The sequence below is a fragment of the Armigeres subalbatus genome, chromosome 1 (assembly GCF_024139115.2).
Source record: "Armigeres subalbatus isolate Guangzhou_Male chromosome 1, GZ_Asu_2, whole genome shotgun sequence".
Lineage (NCBI taxonomy): Eukaryota > Metazoa > Arthropoda > Insecta > Diptera > Culicidae > Armigeres > Armigeres subalbatus.
The window spans coordinates 286,500,766-286,520,642 of record NC_085139.1 but is presented as its reverse complement, the minus strand read 5'-3'; the positions used below and the strand labels follow the sequence as shown (position 1 = coordinate 286,520,642).

At 44.5% G+C, this 19,877-nt stretch overlaps 1 protein-coding gene across 4 annotated transcripts in view; it reads left to right on the top strand.

Moving 5' to 3' along the window:
- Positions 1-927: 927 nt before the first annotated feature.
- LOC134207681 (protein abrupt) overlaps positions 928-19,877 on the top strand; it is a 59,673-nt gene continuing 40,723 nt past the window's right edge. Inside the window, exons 1-3 of one of the 4 annotated variants that reach the window (XM_062683477.1) lie at positions 928-1,122; positions 1,371-1,897; positions 18,597-19,496. In XM_062683477.1, the coding sequence (XP_062539461.1) occupies positions 1,696-1,897; positions 18,597-19,496 (1,102 nt within the window). In that variant the 5' untranslated portion in view covers positions 928-1,122; positions 1,371-1,695. Of the gene's footprint in view, positions 1,173-1,241; positions 1,898-18,596; positions 19,497-19,877 lie in introns of all 4 variants that reach the window. The other 3 variants (XM_062683476.1, XM_062683478.1, XM_062683479.1) reach the window with 3 other exon arrangements.

Genomic DNA, 19,877 nt, shown 5'->3' with positions numbered 1-19,877 from the left:
GGTACATCGTCCAATGTAATAATATTTAACAACCATTCGGCGGCTTAAAAGATATTTTAGTTACTAGATAAAGATTGTCGCTTCGGTTCCCTTTGTTCTGCTGCCGGAACATGTTGGGTAGCAAGCTGTCAAATCGTATGGATTTTCCTTCTTTGACATTTAGCTCCCTATCCTCGCCAGCAAAAGATGATCCGGACAGCGAAAATCTTTATCTGGTAACTAAAATATCTTTTGGCGGGTTGCATCGATTTCGATGTAATATTCAACAACCTTTTTTGCTGTGTACATTTTGTTTTCTGGGATACTGCTCGATTTTAAGTTGGTCATCACCGTTCATCGAGTTCATTTCGGTGGTTCATCTGATGCACTTCGCCACTGGGTTGCCAGAAACTTTTTTTATAACTAGGGGTAATGGCGGCTTTGGCAGGTTTTGTTCTATTATTGGCAGGGGTTTTTTATGACTGATTATGCTCAAATTTGGCCCAAACATTCTTTGCATATCAAAGAATATTGTGGCCAAATTTCATAAAACTCGGTCGACAAAAACCAATAATAGAACAAAACCTACCAAAGCCGTCTGTTCCCCTATTTTTTTCTTATTTCTTTTTACAACTGTACCAATTTTGGCCATGTTCCTAATTTGGCCAGTTTCTCCAAAACTAACGCAATTTGCGAGCTGTAACAGGAGATATATCTCTTACGATTCGTCGCTGTGGAAATAAATGATCGATAGTTTTTGGAAAATATGCATTTTTCAGGATTGACCAAATTAGGCACTACAAAAATATTTGTTCTTAAATATTATATATTTAGATAGATGGCTTGCATCAACAAATTGTCAGACTCAGCGTAGAAAATTATTTTTAATTTTTTATTATCCTAATATTCTATAGTTACTGTTGAATTATCGTTAATCATCTTATCCGGCGCGATAACAATAATACAGAACAAAATAAATTTTCGGCAACCTTGCTGCAGTAACGTCAGCTCGATGCAGTGATGCACCCGATGCACCTGCCCAACCACCCGCGCCTTTGCGTGAACCAAAGTGATATCACTTTTCACTTTGTTTTGGTTTTTCTTTCGTCCTTATCATCAGCCAGTGCTTTTCCTTCGATTTTCGTACGTGATAGAGAAATTGTGCCTACAATCAAAAGGGCGCTGGGAGAAAGGTTTCATATTACTCACATTTAGTTATCTACAAGCCCATAAATTATTGCCTTTTTCATATCGGTTTTCAGATTTTATCCTTGAAAAATACTTTCCAAAATACGTTCACGTTGCATCTGTTCCCTCAACCATCCAGCCTGGGCTACTTAGAGCCACTGAATGGTTCAGGTACCATTCATCGAACTGCTTCGAACACGCAGCGACGACGATCTCTACCCGAAACCATATACATACAACAAAATGATAACCGCTGGTACTGATAAGGATTCGTCACCGGCGACCGAATCGACGGACGAAGACGTCGACGTCTTCACCAGCTTAGCAGCGTGCCCCTGCGCTGCTTAAAATCCTGCGGAACGAAATCAGTCTTAAGTGATTTCCAGCCGGTAGTGGACGTGTGCGAGTAGTTTCGTGTATATTCTGAGTAGTGTGAGAGTGAACCCGCTTTGTTAATCGAGAAGGATATCGGTTCCTTAAAAGTAACGGAAATTTCGTGAAAAGTGCCCTAGCGGAGCAAGCCCCGAAATGGATGAGTTTGCATTGTGTTGGAACAATTTTGCGGATAATATTGCCACCGGGTTTCAGAACCTGTACGATCGGGGTGACCTGGTCGATGTGACCATTGCCTGCGACGGGAAGCTGCTGAAGGCGCACAAAATTGTGCTGGCAATCTGCAGTCCCTACTTTCAGGAGATGTTCGTGAGCAACCCGTGCAAGCATCCGATCAGTGAGTATTGTATTTTTCTACTCCTGTGTAGCAGCATGTCTAATGGCTAATGTGGTTGTCCTTCGGTTAAATCTAATTATGTTTTATGGATTATTGATTGCAATGTGGCATCGCAAAAATAGATAATGTCATTTTTTTCAGAATAGGCGATGGTTATTCGTTATCTGCTTGTTAACCAGTTTCCAACGAATAGAAATGATTGGCACATCAGCAGATTGAATTCAAAATGGGAATTATGATATAAAATAATTTTATTTTGACTGTCATAAAATGTGTTACGGTTTTTTTTTTACATGTTTTCTTTTATTCTGAAGTAGTGGCTTGTGTACGCATGCAATCATAGATGGCTGTGATAACTTGATGTGGCGCGCGCAGACATCTAACAAGACTTAAGAATCACATTACATATCGATGCCACCTATGATTACGTGCCCATATTTCTCAACACAAATAAAATCATAAATAAATACAAATCCAACACTGAACAAAACTATTTTAATAGCAATCAAAGTAATCGAGTAAATTAACTGAAAAAACACTAAGAGGTGTTTCAATCGTATACTAGACCAACATTTGAAAAGGGCGTAACAGCCAAAATTTATACCTTCAGATTCTTTGTCCATATATATAGCTTTATATGTAGATGAAGAATCAGAAGGAATAAATTTTGGCTGTTACGCCCTTTTCAAATGTTGATCTAGTAATATTCTGTGGAATTGTTCTGTTGCATATCAAGTATGCTGCGATTCATGACTCAATATGGGCTTCAAACCAATTCCGGAACAAATTTTCCATTTGATGTAATTTTTGCAATTTCCCATATATTTCTTGCCGAAAACCTCATTTGAAATTGCTATGAATAAATTTCTTATTTAAATTAATGGTCATCTACACAATTTCCCTTGGGAACTCAAGAAACTCTTGTAAATTCAGAAGAGTTTCTCCTGTATATTCAGACCAATTTCACTTTGAAATTCAAATCAACACCTTTGGAATTCAGATGAACTTATTTTTCCCATTATTTCTATCATTTCCTATTTGGTTCCCAACAAACATTGGAGGTGAACAATGCGCTTATATAACTAAAAATAGGGGAAAGTAGAGTAAGTTCGCCATATGGGACAAGATCGCCAACGTTCATTGTGACACTAGTGCGCTTCATATTATTATTATTATTAGGGATGATTAACAATAATTTCGTAGGGTAATTAGAATAAAAACCGCATTTTGGCAACCTAAAAAATTTTTACAATAGTCAATTGAAGTTGGTTTAGTTGAAATTCGGCTTTACTTATAATTTTGAAGTTACATATGTTAAGGTTTACAACCGTTTATTTATTTTTTTTTTATTATTTTTTTTCAACTTTTAATCTTATCTAATACAATTTGTTAAAAAGCAATCTTAAATCGTGTTACGTGGTACCAAAGTTCCGACAAAGCTGTTCCTCCACTACAAATCCATACTTGAGATGGTCGTAATGTGATACTAGAATCAAGCTTTTTTTTCTCTTTTTTCCCAAATAATTTTGAAAGTTTTTTGAATTATGAACTTTTTCTTCTATGTTGATCAGTAAAATATTAACCGTTATTACATAAATTAAAAATTGCTAAGAAATCGCTGAAAGGAGTTTTGGGATATTTGGATTTGAAGTTATTGCCTCAATATGGGGACACTTGATCCCCCATTAGCCACCCATACAAGAAATCAAAAAAATATAAATCTGTTCTTAGGCTGTTCTTAGGCTTAGGCGAAGTCGTTTTGCACCTGGTCTGCCTATCTCGCTCGCTGCGCTCCACGCCGTCTCGTACCTGCCGGATCGGAAGCGAACACCATCTTTGCAGGGTTGCTGTCCGGCATTCTTGTCCTCCTCAACATGTGCTGCCCATCGTACCCTTCCGGCTTTAGCTACCTTCTGGATACTGGGTTCGACGCCACACGCCATCTTCTTGCACAGCGCCAAAGATGCTCCTAAGCACCCGTCTCTCGAATACTCCGAGTGCTTGCAAGTCCTCCTCAAGCATTGTCCATGTTTCATGTCCGTAGAGGACAACCGGTCTTATTAGTGTACATGACACATTTGGTGCGGTGGCGAATCTTTTTCGATCGCAGTATCTTCTGGAGCCCGTAGTAGGCCCGACTTCCACAGATGATGCGCCTTCGTATTTCATGACTAACATTTTTATCAGCCGTTAGCAAGGATCCAAGGTAGACGAGTTCCTCGACTACCTCGAAGGTATCCCCGTCTATCGTAACATTGCTTCTCAGGCGGGCCCTGTCGCGCTCGGTTCCGGTCACAAGCATGTACTTTGTCTTTGACGCATTAACCACCAGTCCAACTTTTGTTGCTTCACATTTCAGGCGGGTGTACAGTTCTGCCACCTTTGCAAATGTTCGGCCGACAATGTCCATGTCATCCGCGAAACAAATAAATTGACTGGATCTGTTGAAAATCGTACCCCGGCTGTTACACCCGGCTCTCCGCATGATACCTTCTAGCGCAATGTTGAACAACAGGCACAAAAGTTCATCACCTTGTCTTAGCCCCGGCGCGATTCGAACGAACTGGAGTGTTCGCCCGAAATCTTCACAGAGTTTGGCACTCCATCCACCGTTGCTTTGGTCAGTCTGGTAAGCTTCCCAGGGAAGCTGTTCTCGTCCATCATTTTCCATAGCTCTACGCGGTCTATACTGTCGTATGCCGCCTTGAAATTAACGAACATATGGTGCGTTGGGACCTGGTATTCACGGCATTTTTGAAGGATTTGCCGTACAGTAAGGATCTGGTCCGTTGTCGAGCGGCCGTCAACGAAGCCGGCTTGATAACTTCCTACGAACTCACTCACTAATGGTGATAGACGACGGAAGATGATCTGGGATATCACTTTGTAGGCGGCATTAAGGATGGTGATCGCTCGAAAGTTCTCACACTCCAGTTTGTCGCCTTTCTTGTAGATGGGGCATATAACCCCTTCCTTCCACTCCTCCGGTAGCTGTTCGTTTTTCCAGATTCTGACTATCAGTTTGTGCAGGCAAGTGGCCAGCTTTTCCGGGCCCATCTTGATGAGCTCAGCTCCGATACCATCCTTACCAGCTGATTTATTGGTCTTTAGCTGTTGAATGGCATCCTTAACTTCCCTCAAGGTGGGGGCTGGTTGGCTTCCATCGTCCGCTGAACTGACGTAGTCATCTCCTCCGCTGCCTTGACTTTCACTGCCTGTACTCTCAGCGCCATTCAGATGTTCCTCGTAGTGCTGCTTCCACCTTTCGATCACCACACGTTCGTCCGTCAAGATGCTCCCATCCTTATCCCGGCACATTTCGGCTCGCGGCACGAAGCCTTTGCGGGATGCGTTGAGCTTCTGATAGAACTTGCGTGTATCTTGAGAACGGCACAGCTGTTCCATCTCCTCGCACTCCGCTTCTTCCAGGCGGCGTTTCTTCTCCTGAAAAGGCGGGTCTGCTGTCTCCGCTTCCGTCTATAACGTTCCACGTTCTGCCGGGTACCTTGCTGCAGCGCAACCGCCCGCGCTGCGTCCTTCTCCTCCAGAATCTGTCTGCACTCTTCGTCGAACCAATCGTTCCGTCGAACTCGACCCATATACCCGACGTTGTTCTCCGCTGCGTCGTTAATGGCTGCTTTAACTGTACTCCAGCAGTCCTCAAGAGGGCCCCATCGAGCTCACCCTCTTCCGGCAACGCTGCCTCGAGATGCTGCGCGTATGCAGTGGCGACATCAGGTTGCTTCAGTCGCTCTAGGTCGTACCGCGGCGGTCGTCGGTACCGAACATTGTTGATGACGGATAGTTTTGGGCGCAGTTTAACCATCACCAGATAGTGGTCAGAGTCGATGTTAGCGCCACGATATGTCCTGACGTCGATAATGTCGGAGAAGTGCCGTCCATCAATCAGAACGTGGTCGATTTGTGATTCTGTCTGCAGTGGTGATCTCCAGGTGTACCGATACGGGAGGCTGTGTTGGAAGTAGGTGCTACGAATGGCCATATTCTTGGAGGCGGCGAAATCAATTAGTCGTAGGCCGTTTTCGTTCGTCAGCCGGTGAGCGCTGAACTTTCCAATAGTCGGTCTAAACTCCTCCTCTTGGCCAACCTGAGCGTTCAAATCTCCTATGATGATTTTGACGTCGTGTCTTGGGCAGCTGTCGTACTCACGTTCCAGCTGCGCGTAGAATGCGTCCTTATCATCATCAGTGCTTCCGGAGTGTGGGCTATGGACGTTGATTATGCTGAAGTTGAAGAACCGGCCTTTGATCCTCAACCTGCACATTCTTTCATTGATCGGCCACCACCCGATCACGCGCCTTTGCATATCGCCCATCACTATGAAAGCTGTTCCCAGCTCGTGTGTGTTGCCGCAGCTCTGGTAGATGGTATGATTACCTCTAAACGTTCGCACCATTGATCCCTTCCAACAAACCTCCTGCAGCGCTACGATGCCGAATCCACGGTCCTTGAGCACATCGGCGAGTATGCGTGTGCTCCCGATGAAGTTGAGAGATTTGCAGTTCCACGAACCGAGTTTCCAATCGCTAGTCCCTTTTCGTCGCAGTGGTCTTCGCCGATGGTTCCGGTCCGTACTCTCTTGTTGATTGTTCGTTGCTTATGATTTTTTAAAGGCTGGCTTGCAGGGCCTGACACCAAACCCCCTAAATTTCCGGAGGACCATTCCTCCTTATTTCCGGTGGACCATGGTGCACAGTTTCACTTAAAGTCCCTCGCTGGCACTCGGACGATGATCAGCCGCCCCTAACATGGAGAACAGACGCTGTTGTGAGCCGATCCTGACATGGAGAACAGACGCTCAATAAGATTTGCACCTCCGAAGAGCATACGACCATAGTTCCCACCGGGGTTTGTTACCCGATCTTCCCTAAGGTTGCTCGTATCCCGGCCAGCACCGCGGGGAGGTAGGGATAGGAGTTGCTGGGTAAGAGGCTAAGGACCGCGAGATGGGGTCTATTTTATTCCTTCAGGTACGCGAAGTACCAATGGTACGCTTTACCCAGCATTTGCCGTGTGTCGTTTACTAATACTAATACGTAATACTAATTGGCCAAGGGATTTTTGAAACAATATTGTTTACTTATAAGCAATGCTGACTGTCAGAACTTCACCATAATTCCAATAGTGTAATCGCAATTGTGAATGAAAAAATGTTCACGTTTTTTTGTGTTTTTCTTGGTTTTTAGTGAATGTGAAGATGAAAATCAATATAGGTATCAATGATGAGGGTATGCAAAACGTTTCCAAGCATGATTCGATCTGAAACCATTTTCAGGTGATCCATAATCATGATTTTATTTGCTAGCTTTTTTCTACCTTTTTTACAATAATATGTTTTACAAAATAAAACTTTTGATTAGGTTCCACACCCGTCCAAGCAACAAAATTGTCAGCGTGGGAAAGATTGTAGTTTCCTTAATAAGCTCCACAAAAAACATTTCACGCATCCTCACGCAATCTTGACTTGTTTGTATTTTAATATAGTCAAGTTTGCTAAAAAAGCTAGATAAAAAAAGAAAGAATCTGGGTTTTGAGCGACAAAGCTCACAAAAATTTTGTTTCGCTTCCAAAAAGAGGGAGGCCAAACATTCAGTAAATGATAATAATGAAATAATAAAAATTAACATAAGAAAGATTATACTCAATGACGGATCCAGCGGTGGGCACCACTCGTTGCAAGCACGCTGAAGTTCTCAAAGACAGCGTGCTTGCGTCAAGTGGGGCTTTATTAAATAACAATAACTGACGCCGCCATTTGCCATACTACACTGCTATGAATGCAAAGAGCATAAAAACCAAAAAATACACTTTGCTGTTTATTTTGAATGCATTTACAGACGAGAAAATGATTAACATAGTTTTAGCCATGCTTTTACACTGCGTACTCCTATGTGCAACGGCGAGATCATCAAGTTTCGATGGTTCAGAAAAGGTATTACAAATGTAGGAACAGCTTTTATCCAACTTTATTCTTCTTTCCGCTGCATAATCATACAATTTAGGAGTAAGTTTCCTGTAACAATTACTCCAAACATTCGTGCTTCATTGTATTGAACGTTTCTTCAGTAAGGCAACTGGACAATTTCACTGATTTTCTTAACTAACATATGCTTTATCTTATAGACCACTTTAAATAGCTTACAACGTTCGCATTTCACAGATATCTTTGGAACCCAATATCTGATAACAAAAAAAATTAATGGGTTCTATCGCGAAGCCATAGCTTTCGTATAAAAATGAAAGCGTGCAAATCACCGACGGCTGAGATCATTATGTGACATTATTTTGTTAGTTTTCTGAAAATGCACCTTAGATTCGTATTTCACGAATATCTCTGAAACTAAATGTCCGATTGCAAAAAAAAATCATTGCGTTCAATAGCAAAGCCATAACTTTCGTTTAAAATAAAATCATGCAAAACGGTTCACAGACGGCTGAGATCTTGATGTGACATTTTTTTGTAACGCACACAAGCACATACACACACATACATGTGCTCAATTTGTCCAGCTTAGTTGATATACGACTTGGGTCTCCGAGCCTCGGATAAAAAGTCGATTTTTCAAGGGATCTTTATACCCCTCTTAGGGTGTAAGAAGGGTAAAAAGGGATATTTGTGGATTTTTGCCTTTCTCGTATACTAATGATGCAAACGTATACATTGTGTTTGGCCCATAAGTATACTTCTTCTTCTTCTTCTCATTGGCATTACATCCGCACACTGGGACAGAGCCGCCTCGCAGCTTAGTGTTCATTAATCACTTCCACAGTTATTAACTGCGAGGTTTCTAAGCCAAGTTACCATTTTTGCATTCGTATATCATGAGGCTAACACGATGATACTTTTATGCCCAGGGAAGTCGAGACAATTTCCAATCCGAAAATTGCCTAGACCGGCACCGGGAATCGAACCCAGCCACCCTCAGCATGGTCTTGCTTTATAGCCGCGCGCCTTACCGCATAAGTATACGTAAAGGCTATATGTTCGCTTCAAAAATGAACTTTTTATAGGAGGCCCGGAGACCCATATGGTGATGTGATGTCTGTGTGTGTTTTATTTTTCTTCCTAAGCAATGGAGGGGGAATCTGCTCAACAGACATCCTGGGTTGTCTAGGAAGTGCGGGGTTAGGGACCACCTCCAACAGCAAACGAGGGAGGCAGGACTGCCGTAATCTGAAAAAGTGACGTATACGCCATTTTTCAAAAATGGTGTTAACGAGTACATACTACTAATCGAGCTCTTTAACAGAAAAATAGAAAACATGCATGTTGTGAAATGGCGGTTACGTCACTTTTCCAGATTACGGCAGAGGACTACCAAACCGTTTCCATTGCCGCCAAGCCCATCGTCCTTTCGGTACAACCAGAAAGTAATGCTTCAAAGGGGGGCCAGTGCACAACGCAACCTCGAGATAAGCTGCGTGTCCTTGCAGCATTTAGAAGAACACCATGGTATCGTGCCAGCGTGTTGCCGGCTTTCCAGGTGGCCTTACCACGCCCTATGTCCTCGGAAGGTGGGAAGGGTCGACTTCGCGCCTGCTTTCCTCTGCACGACTGGTATCAAGAATAATAATGCCGCGTGCACCCCAAATTAACCTCTCTGCGACAGGGCCTATTTGCCAACACACAGAGGGACTTGCCGACGAGGTGCCTACGCCTGCCCCAGCCTTGACGAGGACTCCTTTCCGTCCTCGGGCTCGGAACCCGCCCGGTTGACCGACGCCGCGAAAGCGACGATACCATGTTGTTCTTGGTGTTTGCGCGGCCACTTGTTCGATAAAAGGATCGAGTTCGACCACAGAGCATGACCACCGGTATGACCCATGAAGCCGACTCCGATCCCTTGGACCACCTCTTATTTGCGCCTGAACTAGCCATTCCTTGGGTCCACGCGCCACCTTCTGTGTAGCTCCGAGATGATTTGGACGATAGCCGATAAAACGGCGTTCCAGCCAACTTCATCTTTACACATCCTCCGGTTGTCCTGGGTAGTGTCCAGAGACCACATGTGGCAAGCATGTGGTCACGCATTGTGCGAAAACGTGGGCACACGAACAACACGTGTTCCGCCGTTTCCTCTAAACCTCCGAACCGGTGTAGGTACTGTCTGAAGCAACCATGGCCTGTAAGGACCTGGGTCAGGTGGAAAGTGATTTCCCCATGGCGCCTCTTGACCCACGTACCTATCTCCGGTATCAACAGGTATCAACCTATGTGTCCATCTACCCTGAACTGTCCCACGCACGCTGCCATTTGACCATTGAGGCCAACCTGACAGCCCTACGGATGCCTCTCGTGCCGCGCATTTCGAAGCACTCTATGTCTTCACCGATAACGATGTCAATAGGCATCATACAGGTGATGACGCAAAGTGCATCATGCGACTCGGTACGGTACGCGCTCGCAACTCTTAGGCATATGAGCCTATACGTACTTTCTAACTTCGTTCTATAGCAGTTAGTACGCAGGGCCGTGCCCCAAGCCGATCCCCCATACCTCAGTATGGACAGAGCGACACTAGCCAGAAGCTTGCGCTTGCTGGCATAAACCGCAGAATTATTGGACATCATCCGGGACAATGCCACTATAGCTGTGGAGGTACGCTTGCAGGCGTAATTGACGTGGCTACCAAAGGTGAGCTTATCGTCGATCATTACCCTCTAGAGTTTGATGGAGCGTTCAGAGGTGACCGCGCAGTTGCCTGCCCTTATCACCGATTGTTGCTCCGACTTTCGATTGTTAACAACAACCACCTCAGTCTTGTGGTGAGCCAGTTCTAACTTCCTGGAACTCATCCATTCCTCCACAATTGCGATAGAGTGGGCTGCAGTCAACTCCAACTCTTCATAGACCTGGGCTGCAGTCAACTCGCCATAGACCTCCGCGCCACCCTGGCCCCTGGCAGCTCCACAAAGTGAGGCCAGGGACTTGGGTTATGACGTGGGAAGAGCCCCGCGATGATCCTCTCCAGCATCTCTGGAGACCGCTATGTAGGGGCCATCGCCCCACGTGTGTGCGTTTTTTTATTTTATTTTTTATTTTTTATTTTATTTTTTTTTATAGAGGGATGAAGGCAAATCTGCATACATACACCTAAAATTATCACTCAGGGAGTGGGGTTGACGCGTTAGGCAGAAGGCCGAACCGCCGGACCCACTAAACCCGCCCAAGTAACAGAAGGTTGCTTGAGTTACCCTCTCCCCTAATACCCTGAACCCCCCGGGACTACCTTCTAGTTAGGCTGACCATTCCCAAAAAAGGACAATTTACCCTAAATGAGCGGAAAAGGAGGACATTTGGTTGAAAAAGAAGGACATTAAAAATATCAATCGATTTTTAGTTTTAATATGATTGAGAATATTATATTTGTTAGATTTGAGTACACTAAAGTTTATTGGAGGAAGTTTTGTAAGTCGAGGCAAATACAACATCTTCTTCTATTTATTAACACAACAGACCATTTTATTAACTCCAGATGGAACGTTTCTGACTCTCATTATAGTCTACATAAAGCACTTTCTAATTATAAACTACCAGCAACATCTATTAATGGATAGATTTTAGCTTCAATTAATTTTAAAGTCAGTAGTGAACAAATGTTCAAAATTTTTTTTTTTTTTTTTTTTTTTTTTTTTTTTTTTTTTTTTTTTTTGTGTCTTTATTAAAGAGACTTTCAGCCCAAGGCTGGCTCGTCTCCGATGTTCAATATTATTATGCTGACATTTTCAGCGAATTCTAACAAGAAAAATAACATTGTTTACAATTCTGAATAGGCACTTCATTGCAAAAATTGCCAACTAACCGAGCATTAGGTTCTATAGGGATCGAATACAAGATACTTAGTTATCCAGCGTTTTTTCTTGAATGCCATTGAGAATCGCAATTTAAGGCATGTGCATAAGAATGATACCGTTAACTGTTTCAATTAAACAAATTCTAAACTGTTTAGATTTTGTCTAAAGAAGCTCAAAACTGTTCAGATTAGTTTTAGGTTACTATTCCATTCTAGGCATGGCAAGGCGGCTGCCCTTTGCCTCACATATTCAAGAAGCATACCGTGCAATTCGTTTAAAAAACAATTTGATGGGTATTTACTCGTTGAAATTTTTTGAGAAGCATTTGCATTCTTTTTCCTAATCGATTTCTCAAATTCCGATGCTTCTGATATTTTTGACACCTGTATTACTGTAACTCACGAATTTCGTTTTCTATATTTACTTTGATTATATTCAAAAATTTAATGGAAAATATTTCAGAATTAAAACCAGAAACGCAAATGTGTACAATGTTCTGTTACAGAATGGACTTCTGTTGTATTCTTGTTTGTTAGACCAGATTTTTTTTCAGCAATAGTTATTCATGCAACTGTTTTTTTCAACATTTTCAAAAAGGAGGACATTTTAGCGTAAAAGGAGGACATCTATTTTTGAATGAATAAGGAGGGCATGTCCTCCTTTAGGATACCATATGGTCACCCTACTTCTAGTATCATTTCTGGGGGATAGGCAGTACTAATGTACTCCTCCCAAAATGGCACGTTTCACGGCGCCTCTCTTCGATGTTCTATTTACTTCTAAGCCTTTTGGTTTGTACCAGTAAGCACACAAAAGTCTTGAGCCCTTTATCTTTTCCTCGTGCCATGCAGCGCCATCTACTTTTCGAGCCATTTAGCTCTCAACGTGGTTGCACTCTACTCAGATAATCCCCGATGGCGGAAGCTCCCCCGAAACCTTCGACCCGCATCCGTGGAAGACTATTTCGATATCAACACTACTATTACACCTGGTCAGCAAGTCCTATGCACTTTCTCACGTCAACGGGTTACCGGACGAGTGCCGAAGTCGGTCCAAAGATTTCAGGTGGTTCAATGGTGCCTCAACGACCCGAACCGGCCCTTCAACGCGTTGCGATCTACTCGGCATAGTCCCCGGCCTAAACCGACGAACAAAAAAAAATCCCTGCGGCGGAATCTCCCCCGGATTTGTTCTCCCTTGTCTATGAGCCATTCAGTTCCCAGCCTGATATAGGCCTAATCATAGTCCTTTAACTACATTCTCGTGCCATTCATCACCATATTTTAAAGTTGACGTCCATTTAGCTCCCAGTTCAGTCGCGGACTACTCAGATGATCCCCGGCGGCGGATCTATCCTACTCCGCCAGGGAGTTCCCGGCGAAGGATTTTCCCTCGAAACCGATGACCCGCTTCCGTGGAAGGCTGTTGCGTAGCCTGAACTATTCTTAACATCTAATTTGTCTTCTCCAATTTTCAGTCCTTTCTCACTTCAGCGAGTGACCGGTCGAGTGCCGAAGTCTATCCAGAGATTCCGGTGGGGCATAGCATCCGGTTCAATGGCGCCCCGATGACCCGAAACCGGTACTCTTACGCGTCACGGTCTACTCGGCTTAGTCCCCGACGGTGGATCTAGCTTACACCGACGCACCTCCCCGGCGGCGAAAGTTATTCTGAGATTGATAATCCATAACCTTGAGCCATTAAGCTCCCAGCTTAGTCGCGGACTACCCGGATAGTCCCCGGCGGCGGATCTATCCTTCTGCGACAAGAAGTTCCCCGACGGTATCACTCTCTCCCTATCTTCGAGTGGTCGCTGTCAATTCGATCGGTGGTCCCGTCTCCAAGTTCTTTGCAACTCCGTAAGAATGTGCGATACTACATTTTTGACGACATCCCAAGTGGCTTCATCGCGACACATCTCACCGACTATGTTCTCCGCGCTCAAAGCTGATATTTCTCTTCGTATGGTCTCGAACCTGCGTGTGGTAAGACGCGCGGCTACAAAGCAAGACCATGCTGAGGGTGGCTGGGTTCGATTCTCGGTGCCTGTCTAGGCAATTTTTGGATTGGAAATTGTCTCGACTTCCCTGGGCATAAAAGTATCATCGTGCTAGCTCCATGATATACGAATGCAAAAATGGTAACCAAAATGATAACCGTGTTTAAACAGCTCTCCTGGTAGTTGGTCAACTCCAGGGGTTTTGTTGTTTTTCAGCCGGCCGATCTCCTCCTGGATTTCCTGGAGGTTCGGAGCCGGAAGTCGCATGTCCTGCGCTCGTGCTCCTAGGTTCATTACCATACCGCCACCGTTGTCTGCCATATAGCCATTCAGGTGCTCTTCGTAGTGCTGCCACAACCTTTGGATCACCTCACGCTCGTTTGTAAGAAGGTTCCCGTCTATGTCCTTACACATATCGGGCTGTGGTACGTGGTCCTTACGTGAACGGTTCAACTTCTCATAGAATTTTCGTGCGTTATTAGCGCGGTACAGTTTCTCCGTCTCTTCACGGTCTCGATACTCCTGCTGGCGCTTTCTCCTCCGGAAAATCGAGTTTTGTCTGTTCCGCGCCCGTTTGTATCGTGGCTCGTTCGCCCTCGTGCGGTGTTGCAGCAATCTCGCCCATGCTGCATTCTTCTCCTCAACTAACTGCTCACATTCGCCGTCATACCAGTCGTTTCTCTGATCCGGAGCCACCGTGCCTAGTGCAGCGGTTGCGGTGCTTCCAATGGCGGATCGAATATCTCTCCAGCCATCTTCAAGAGACGCTGCGCCTAGCTGCTCTTCCGTTGGGAGTGCCACTTCCAGCTGCTGCGCGTATTCTTGGGCTAGTCTACCGTCTTGTAGCCGCTCAATGTTAAGCCGCGGCGGACGACTCCGACGCGTGTTGTACACCGTCGAGAGTTTTGAGCGCAGACATACTGCAACGAGGTAGTGGTCGGATTCAATATTCGCACAGCGGTAAGTGCGTATGCTCGTGATGTCGGAGAATAATTTACCGTCGATTAGAACGTGGTCGATTTGGTTTTCCGTTACTTGATTAGGTGATTTCCATGTGACCTTGTGGATATTCTTGCGAGGGAAGAAAGTGCTTCGGACTACCATTCCGCGGGAGGCTGCAAAGTTAATGCATCGTTGGCCGTTGTCGTTCGATACGGTATGCAGACTATCCGGTCCGATGACCGGTCTATACATTTCCTCCCTTCCTACCTGAGCGTTCATGTCACCGATGACGATTTTGACGTCCCGCAGTGGGCATCCATCGTATGTCTGCGCATAGAACGCTTCTTTCTCGTCGTCGGGTCTCCCTTCGTATGGGCAGTGCACGTTGATGATGCTATAGTTGAAGAAACGGCCTTTTATCCTCAGCTTGCACATCCTTGCGTTGATTGGCTGCCACCCAATCACGCGTTGGCGCATTTTTCCCAGCACTATGAAGCCGGTTCCCAGCTCGTTGGTGGTGCCACAGCTTTGGTAGAAGGTAGCCGCTCGATGCCCGCTTTTCCACACTTTCTGTCCTGTCCAGCAGATTTCCTGCAGCGCTACGACGTCGAAGTTGCGGGGATGTAATTCATCGTAGATTATCCTGTCGCAACCTGCGAAGCCTAGCGACTTGCAGTTCCATGTTCCAATCGTGATGCTTTATTCGTCGCCTAGGTCGTTGCCGATTGTATCGAGTCGTATTATCTTTTATGTCGTTCGTAATAGTTGTTTTTAAAGGCGGCTTGTTGGGCCTGCGCAAACCTCCTGTCTCGTCGGAGGGCCGTCGTGTCAGGTTTTATAATGGTTTTATAAAATCAAAACTTTTTCAATTCTTGGCCGATTTTGTGATTCAGCCATCAAACGAACCGGTTAGGTTCCTAGTTTTTATATCTAGGAGATAAAATGAGATTGGCCTCATGGTTCCGGAATAATCCCGACGCCTTTTTTTTTTATGAAGGAACACATTCGGTAAACCTTGATACTCATCCTGGGGCATATCAAACTTCATGATTTTACAAATTATGATCATCAAAGTTTCTTTGGAGGCATTTGGATGGGTTGGACATGCTTCGTGGCATGCTAGGAACCTGGGTCCCGCGGTGAAGTGGTCCCTTTTTAATGGGTTCCGAAACCCCCTTGCGACATATCAAACTTCATTGTTTCACAAATCATGATCAACAGAGTATATTTAAAGGCTCTTTGATGCGGGTATGGCTCCTTTCCCACATTGGTGAGCTTTTTGATTGCTAAGATCCCTTCACCACTCATTCAAACGTATGATGAGTGACGAGCCCGTAGATTAATAACAAAACAGGACCATTAGTCTCCCACGTTGCCACCTTTCGGAATATCTTCAGCTCGATTCTTCAATTCTTCAACGAAGGATCTTTTCACCATGGCATCTTCCAGTCGGCGTGTGTTGAATTGTTGTCCAACTCTCTTCTCCTGCCGACGAATCCGCGTAATGCGCAGACGTCTTTGGGGCGATCCATATACCACGTGGACATTTTTGGGGGAGTGGGGTTATGGCGAATGTCCATGGTTCATACAAAATTTTGAAAATTTATATGAGCAATTGTCCACGCAGGGGGAGGGGGGTATCCCAAACTGACCAAAACCTGTCCAGGTCCACGTGGTATATGGACAGCCCTGGACAGCCGATGAGGAAGTGATGAAAAGACGCGATTTCGGTAACATGTTATTTCCGTATATCAAGAAGGCTCAACAACGTGACGTCAAAGTTGTAGGGAAATAATTCTTCGTAGATGCCTGCCAACCCGAGTTACTCGTAGTTCTATGTTTGAGCTTCTAAACGTGATCCTTTTTCGTCGCTGATATCGAGTCAAGTTATCTCTTATGTCGTTTGTAATAATTGATTTTACAGGCGGGGCGGTCATATCAAGCATCCCAAGTAACATTTTTTGTTTTATAATGGTCATGAAAACCATAATTTGCTCTTAGTGACTTCTATAAAACTAGCATAAAACCAAAATGTTAGTAGGGATGTCTTTAAGCAGCTTTTCTTATTAAGCAGCTATTCTTAGTTTTACATAATTCAAATTTTCAATCTAAAATGTATTAGGGCAATATTCTTCTCCATAATCGAAATTGCAATGATCATAAGCTGAAGAATTCCAACCATTAAAAAACTAAGGTGTGTTTGATTATCTTCCATGATTAAAAAAATAGGTTTAGGTTTGACGAGGGAGATCTATTCTCCACATCACATGAAGTGTTATATAAGCAATAGTACAACAGTCCCGTCTCTATTCCTGTAGGATTAAGAAGTCATTTTACCAGACATTCTAACGTGACGTGACTACCAAAAACCTTCAAACAAACCATTCCAATGAATACTCGTTTCCAGTTTGCATCTTCTTGCCCAAAATTTATCACAAACGTGATTCATCATTTGCTTAGGACAATCGCCGACCAAACAATCGATTGTTCCAATGTAAAGGCGCAAACATACACATTTTCTACACTTCAAGTGACCAAAAATAGGCAAATATGTCTGTCAAACGAGGGCTTAACTCTGCTCGCTGCAGGTATCGGCTGATATCGGTTGAGTCGCGTATCTTTCTCTCTACCACGGGCCAGTGCCGTAGATAAAACCCAATATAATAGCCCGTTCCCGTTGCCCTCAAGTGAACCCCAGGTCGCACTCCTCGCCCCCACCCATCGGCATCGGTGTGATAGGCGATAGAGAACCGTCATCGCATATACGGGAAGATAACTGACAGAAGCAATACAACTCGAATAAGCTGTTTGTGAATCGTCTTGTCGAACACCATGTCCGATATGGGTAACTAACGGCGTGCTACCTGTTGGTTAACAAGACGCAATACAGGCAAAACGCCCCGGGGGGAAACGATGAAGGATGGGAATTATGGTGGTGGTCTTTATCAGAAATAAGCCCAGCAGTTGGTCGGTGGTGCGCATTGGAGATCGTGCCAAATGTGATAGCCGATATATTGTTTCTGATAGTCCGAGGTAAGATAATTGCTGGCGGTGTGCGCACGGTCAGATGTTGAATTTTGGATAGTCTAAGTACATGAGGATACGACACTTTACGATGTGTTTAGGCCACTTGGCTTCGCTGTTTTTTCGACACATGACACATGAAATATTCGGTCGAATTATGTTACTATTTTGTTGTTCTTCGTGTAACAATAGACAATAGACGGATTTAACCAATTAGTTAATTAATTACGTAAAAAATTGACTTCGTCTTGCCTTGAGATAGTTATTTTCTAATACATTCATGAATTATTCTTTTAAGCAGCACTCATGTTCTCACTATTACTAATTATATTAGATCGAATTGTTCGAATAATAAAAATTAAAATCAATAAAAAGCTGCATATCGGCCAATTGTTGTGGTAAAATGAGGTTGTTTTAATCGATCCGTCAGCCATTGACCTATCTCTTGGATTAAGACGATTCGAAATGATATGTCTATTTGATATATCCCTTAAACCACTCTTAAAAGCTTTAACTAACGACAATTAGCTTGGAGTCTTCGCCAACTCAATAATATTCGCCGCGTTTATCTAACCGTGCTTATCTTGGGTTCGATACTTGAATTGCGCTGTTCGCGCCGATATCGTGAACGATTTGTACTCACTCTAATAGCCTTCATCAGGCGTCATCAGGCGTGTTTTTCCTTTTCCTTGGATTTACGACAATGATGTGCCGATAAATACAACCTCTCGAGTCCATCCACGAAAGCGAAAATAGTATCGCGACTTATCGAGTTCCATGAAATGTCACAACGTGTTCGTTATCGAAGTTGGCCGCGATGGCAATCGAAGGCGGACCACGTGCTCATACCACTTTACAACCTTTCCTCACCCATTTTCCATATCTAAATTGGATTTCTTCCTCTCCCTTTCTTCGCAGTCGTCCTCAAAGACGTCTCGGTCAACGTGATGCAGGAGCTGCTGCAGTTCATGTATCAAGGCGAGGTCAACGTCAAACACTCCGAGCTGCAATCGTTCATGAAAATTGCCGAAACCCTACAAATAAAGGGCCTCACAGCTTCCCACAAAAACGAACGCAGCCCAACGCCATCGGTGGGGCCCTCGCCGGCGCCAGCCCACCGCGCCTCCAGCACTAGTCAGTTGGATCCGTCCAAGCTTAACTCCTACCTGGCCGCAGCGGCCAAAGAGAGCCTTAAACGGGCCGCCGAAAGCACCCCGGAAGCCTATCCAAGCATTCACTACCCCGTCAAAAAAGCCATCAAACGGTCGACCGACAGTATCGACCAGGATAGCAACTCAGACTGCATGGACAATCTCAGCTCGGATGAAGCGTTCATCCCCGCTTCGCCGCAAATTTCCATGGTTGAGCAGACGCCTTCGTCGACAGCTTCGGCGCCTGCCCGTCAATTCGATCTGTCGAACGTAAAACGAGAAGCGACCGGCGGCGATAGCCTGTCCTCGCCACAGCAGAGCCCCACTAATTTGGCCACTTCGGCGGCAGCTATCGGGGCGGCAGCGGCCGCCGCAATTAAGTTGGGGTTTTCCAGCACACCGACGCATCCGTCGTCGGCGGCTGCCGCGCTGCATCCCATGTTCGGCGGGTTTGATCACAGCAATGGGAGCTTCAGTGGGATTGCCACCACTTTGGCATCGATGAGTAATAGCGGGGCCAGTGGGGTAGTGTCGGCTTCGCGTGCTACCAGTGGAGTAAGTGGTAGTACAAATGAGCTGAAAATGGGCTCGATGGACTATGGTTCGGATTACGGTTCCGATTACGGCAAGGGTGTGCTGCCTCCAGGGCATATGGACATTCCGGCGGGTGAGTGTTGTTTCATTATTTAACATATTTTATCGCAAATATTTTGTACAGCTTAGTGTGACTTACAAAATGCACTTTTTATGCACTGGCTTTTTGGTACCTAACATTATTGTTTCAATATGCAGAGTTATAATTTTTTATTTACTTATACTTATCTTTAAATATCTATGCCATTGTTGCTTTTATTCTATCGGCAACACATATTGAAATCAAATTGAAAAATGTGTTTTTGCGTGGTTCTACTTAAATATATTCAGCTTTTTTTGTGTGAAGTAGATATGGTTGTACATAAGGCATAAGAACGGTAGGCATAAGGACGATAGGCATAAGTACGTTAGACATAATGGACGTTAGGCATAATGTACGTTAGGCATAATGGAC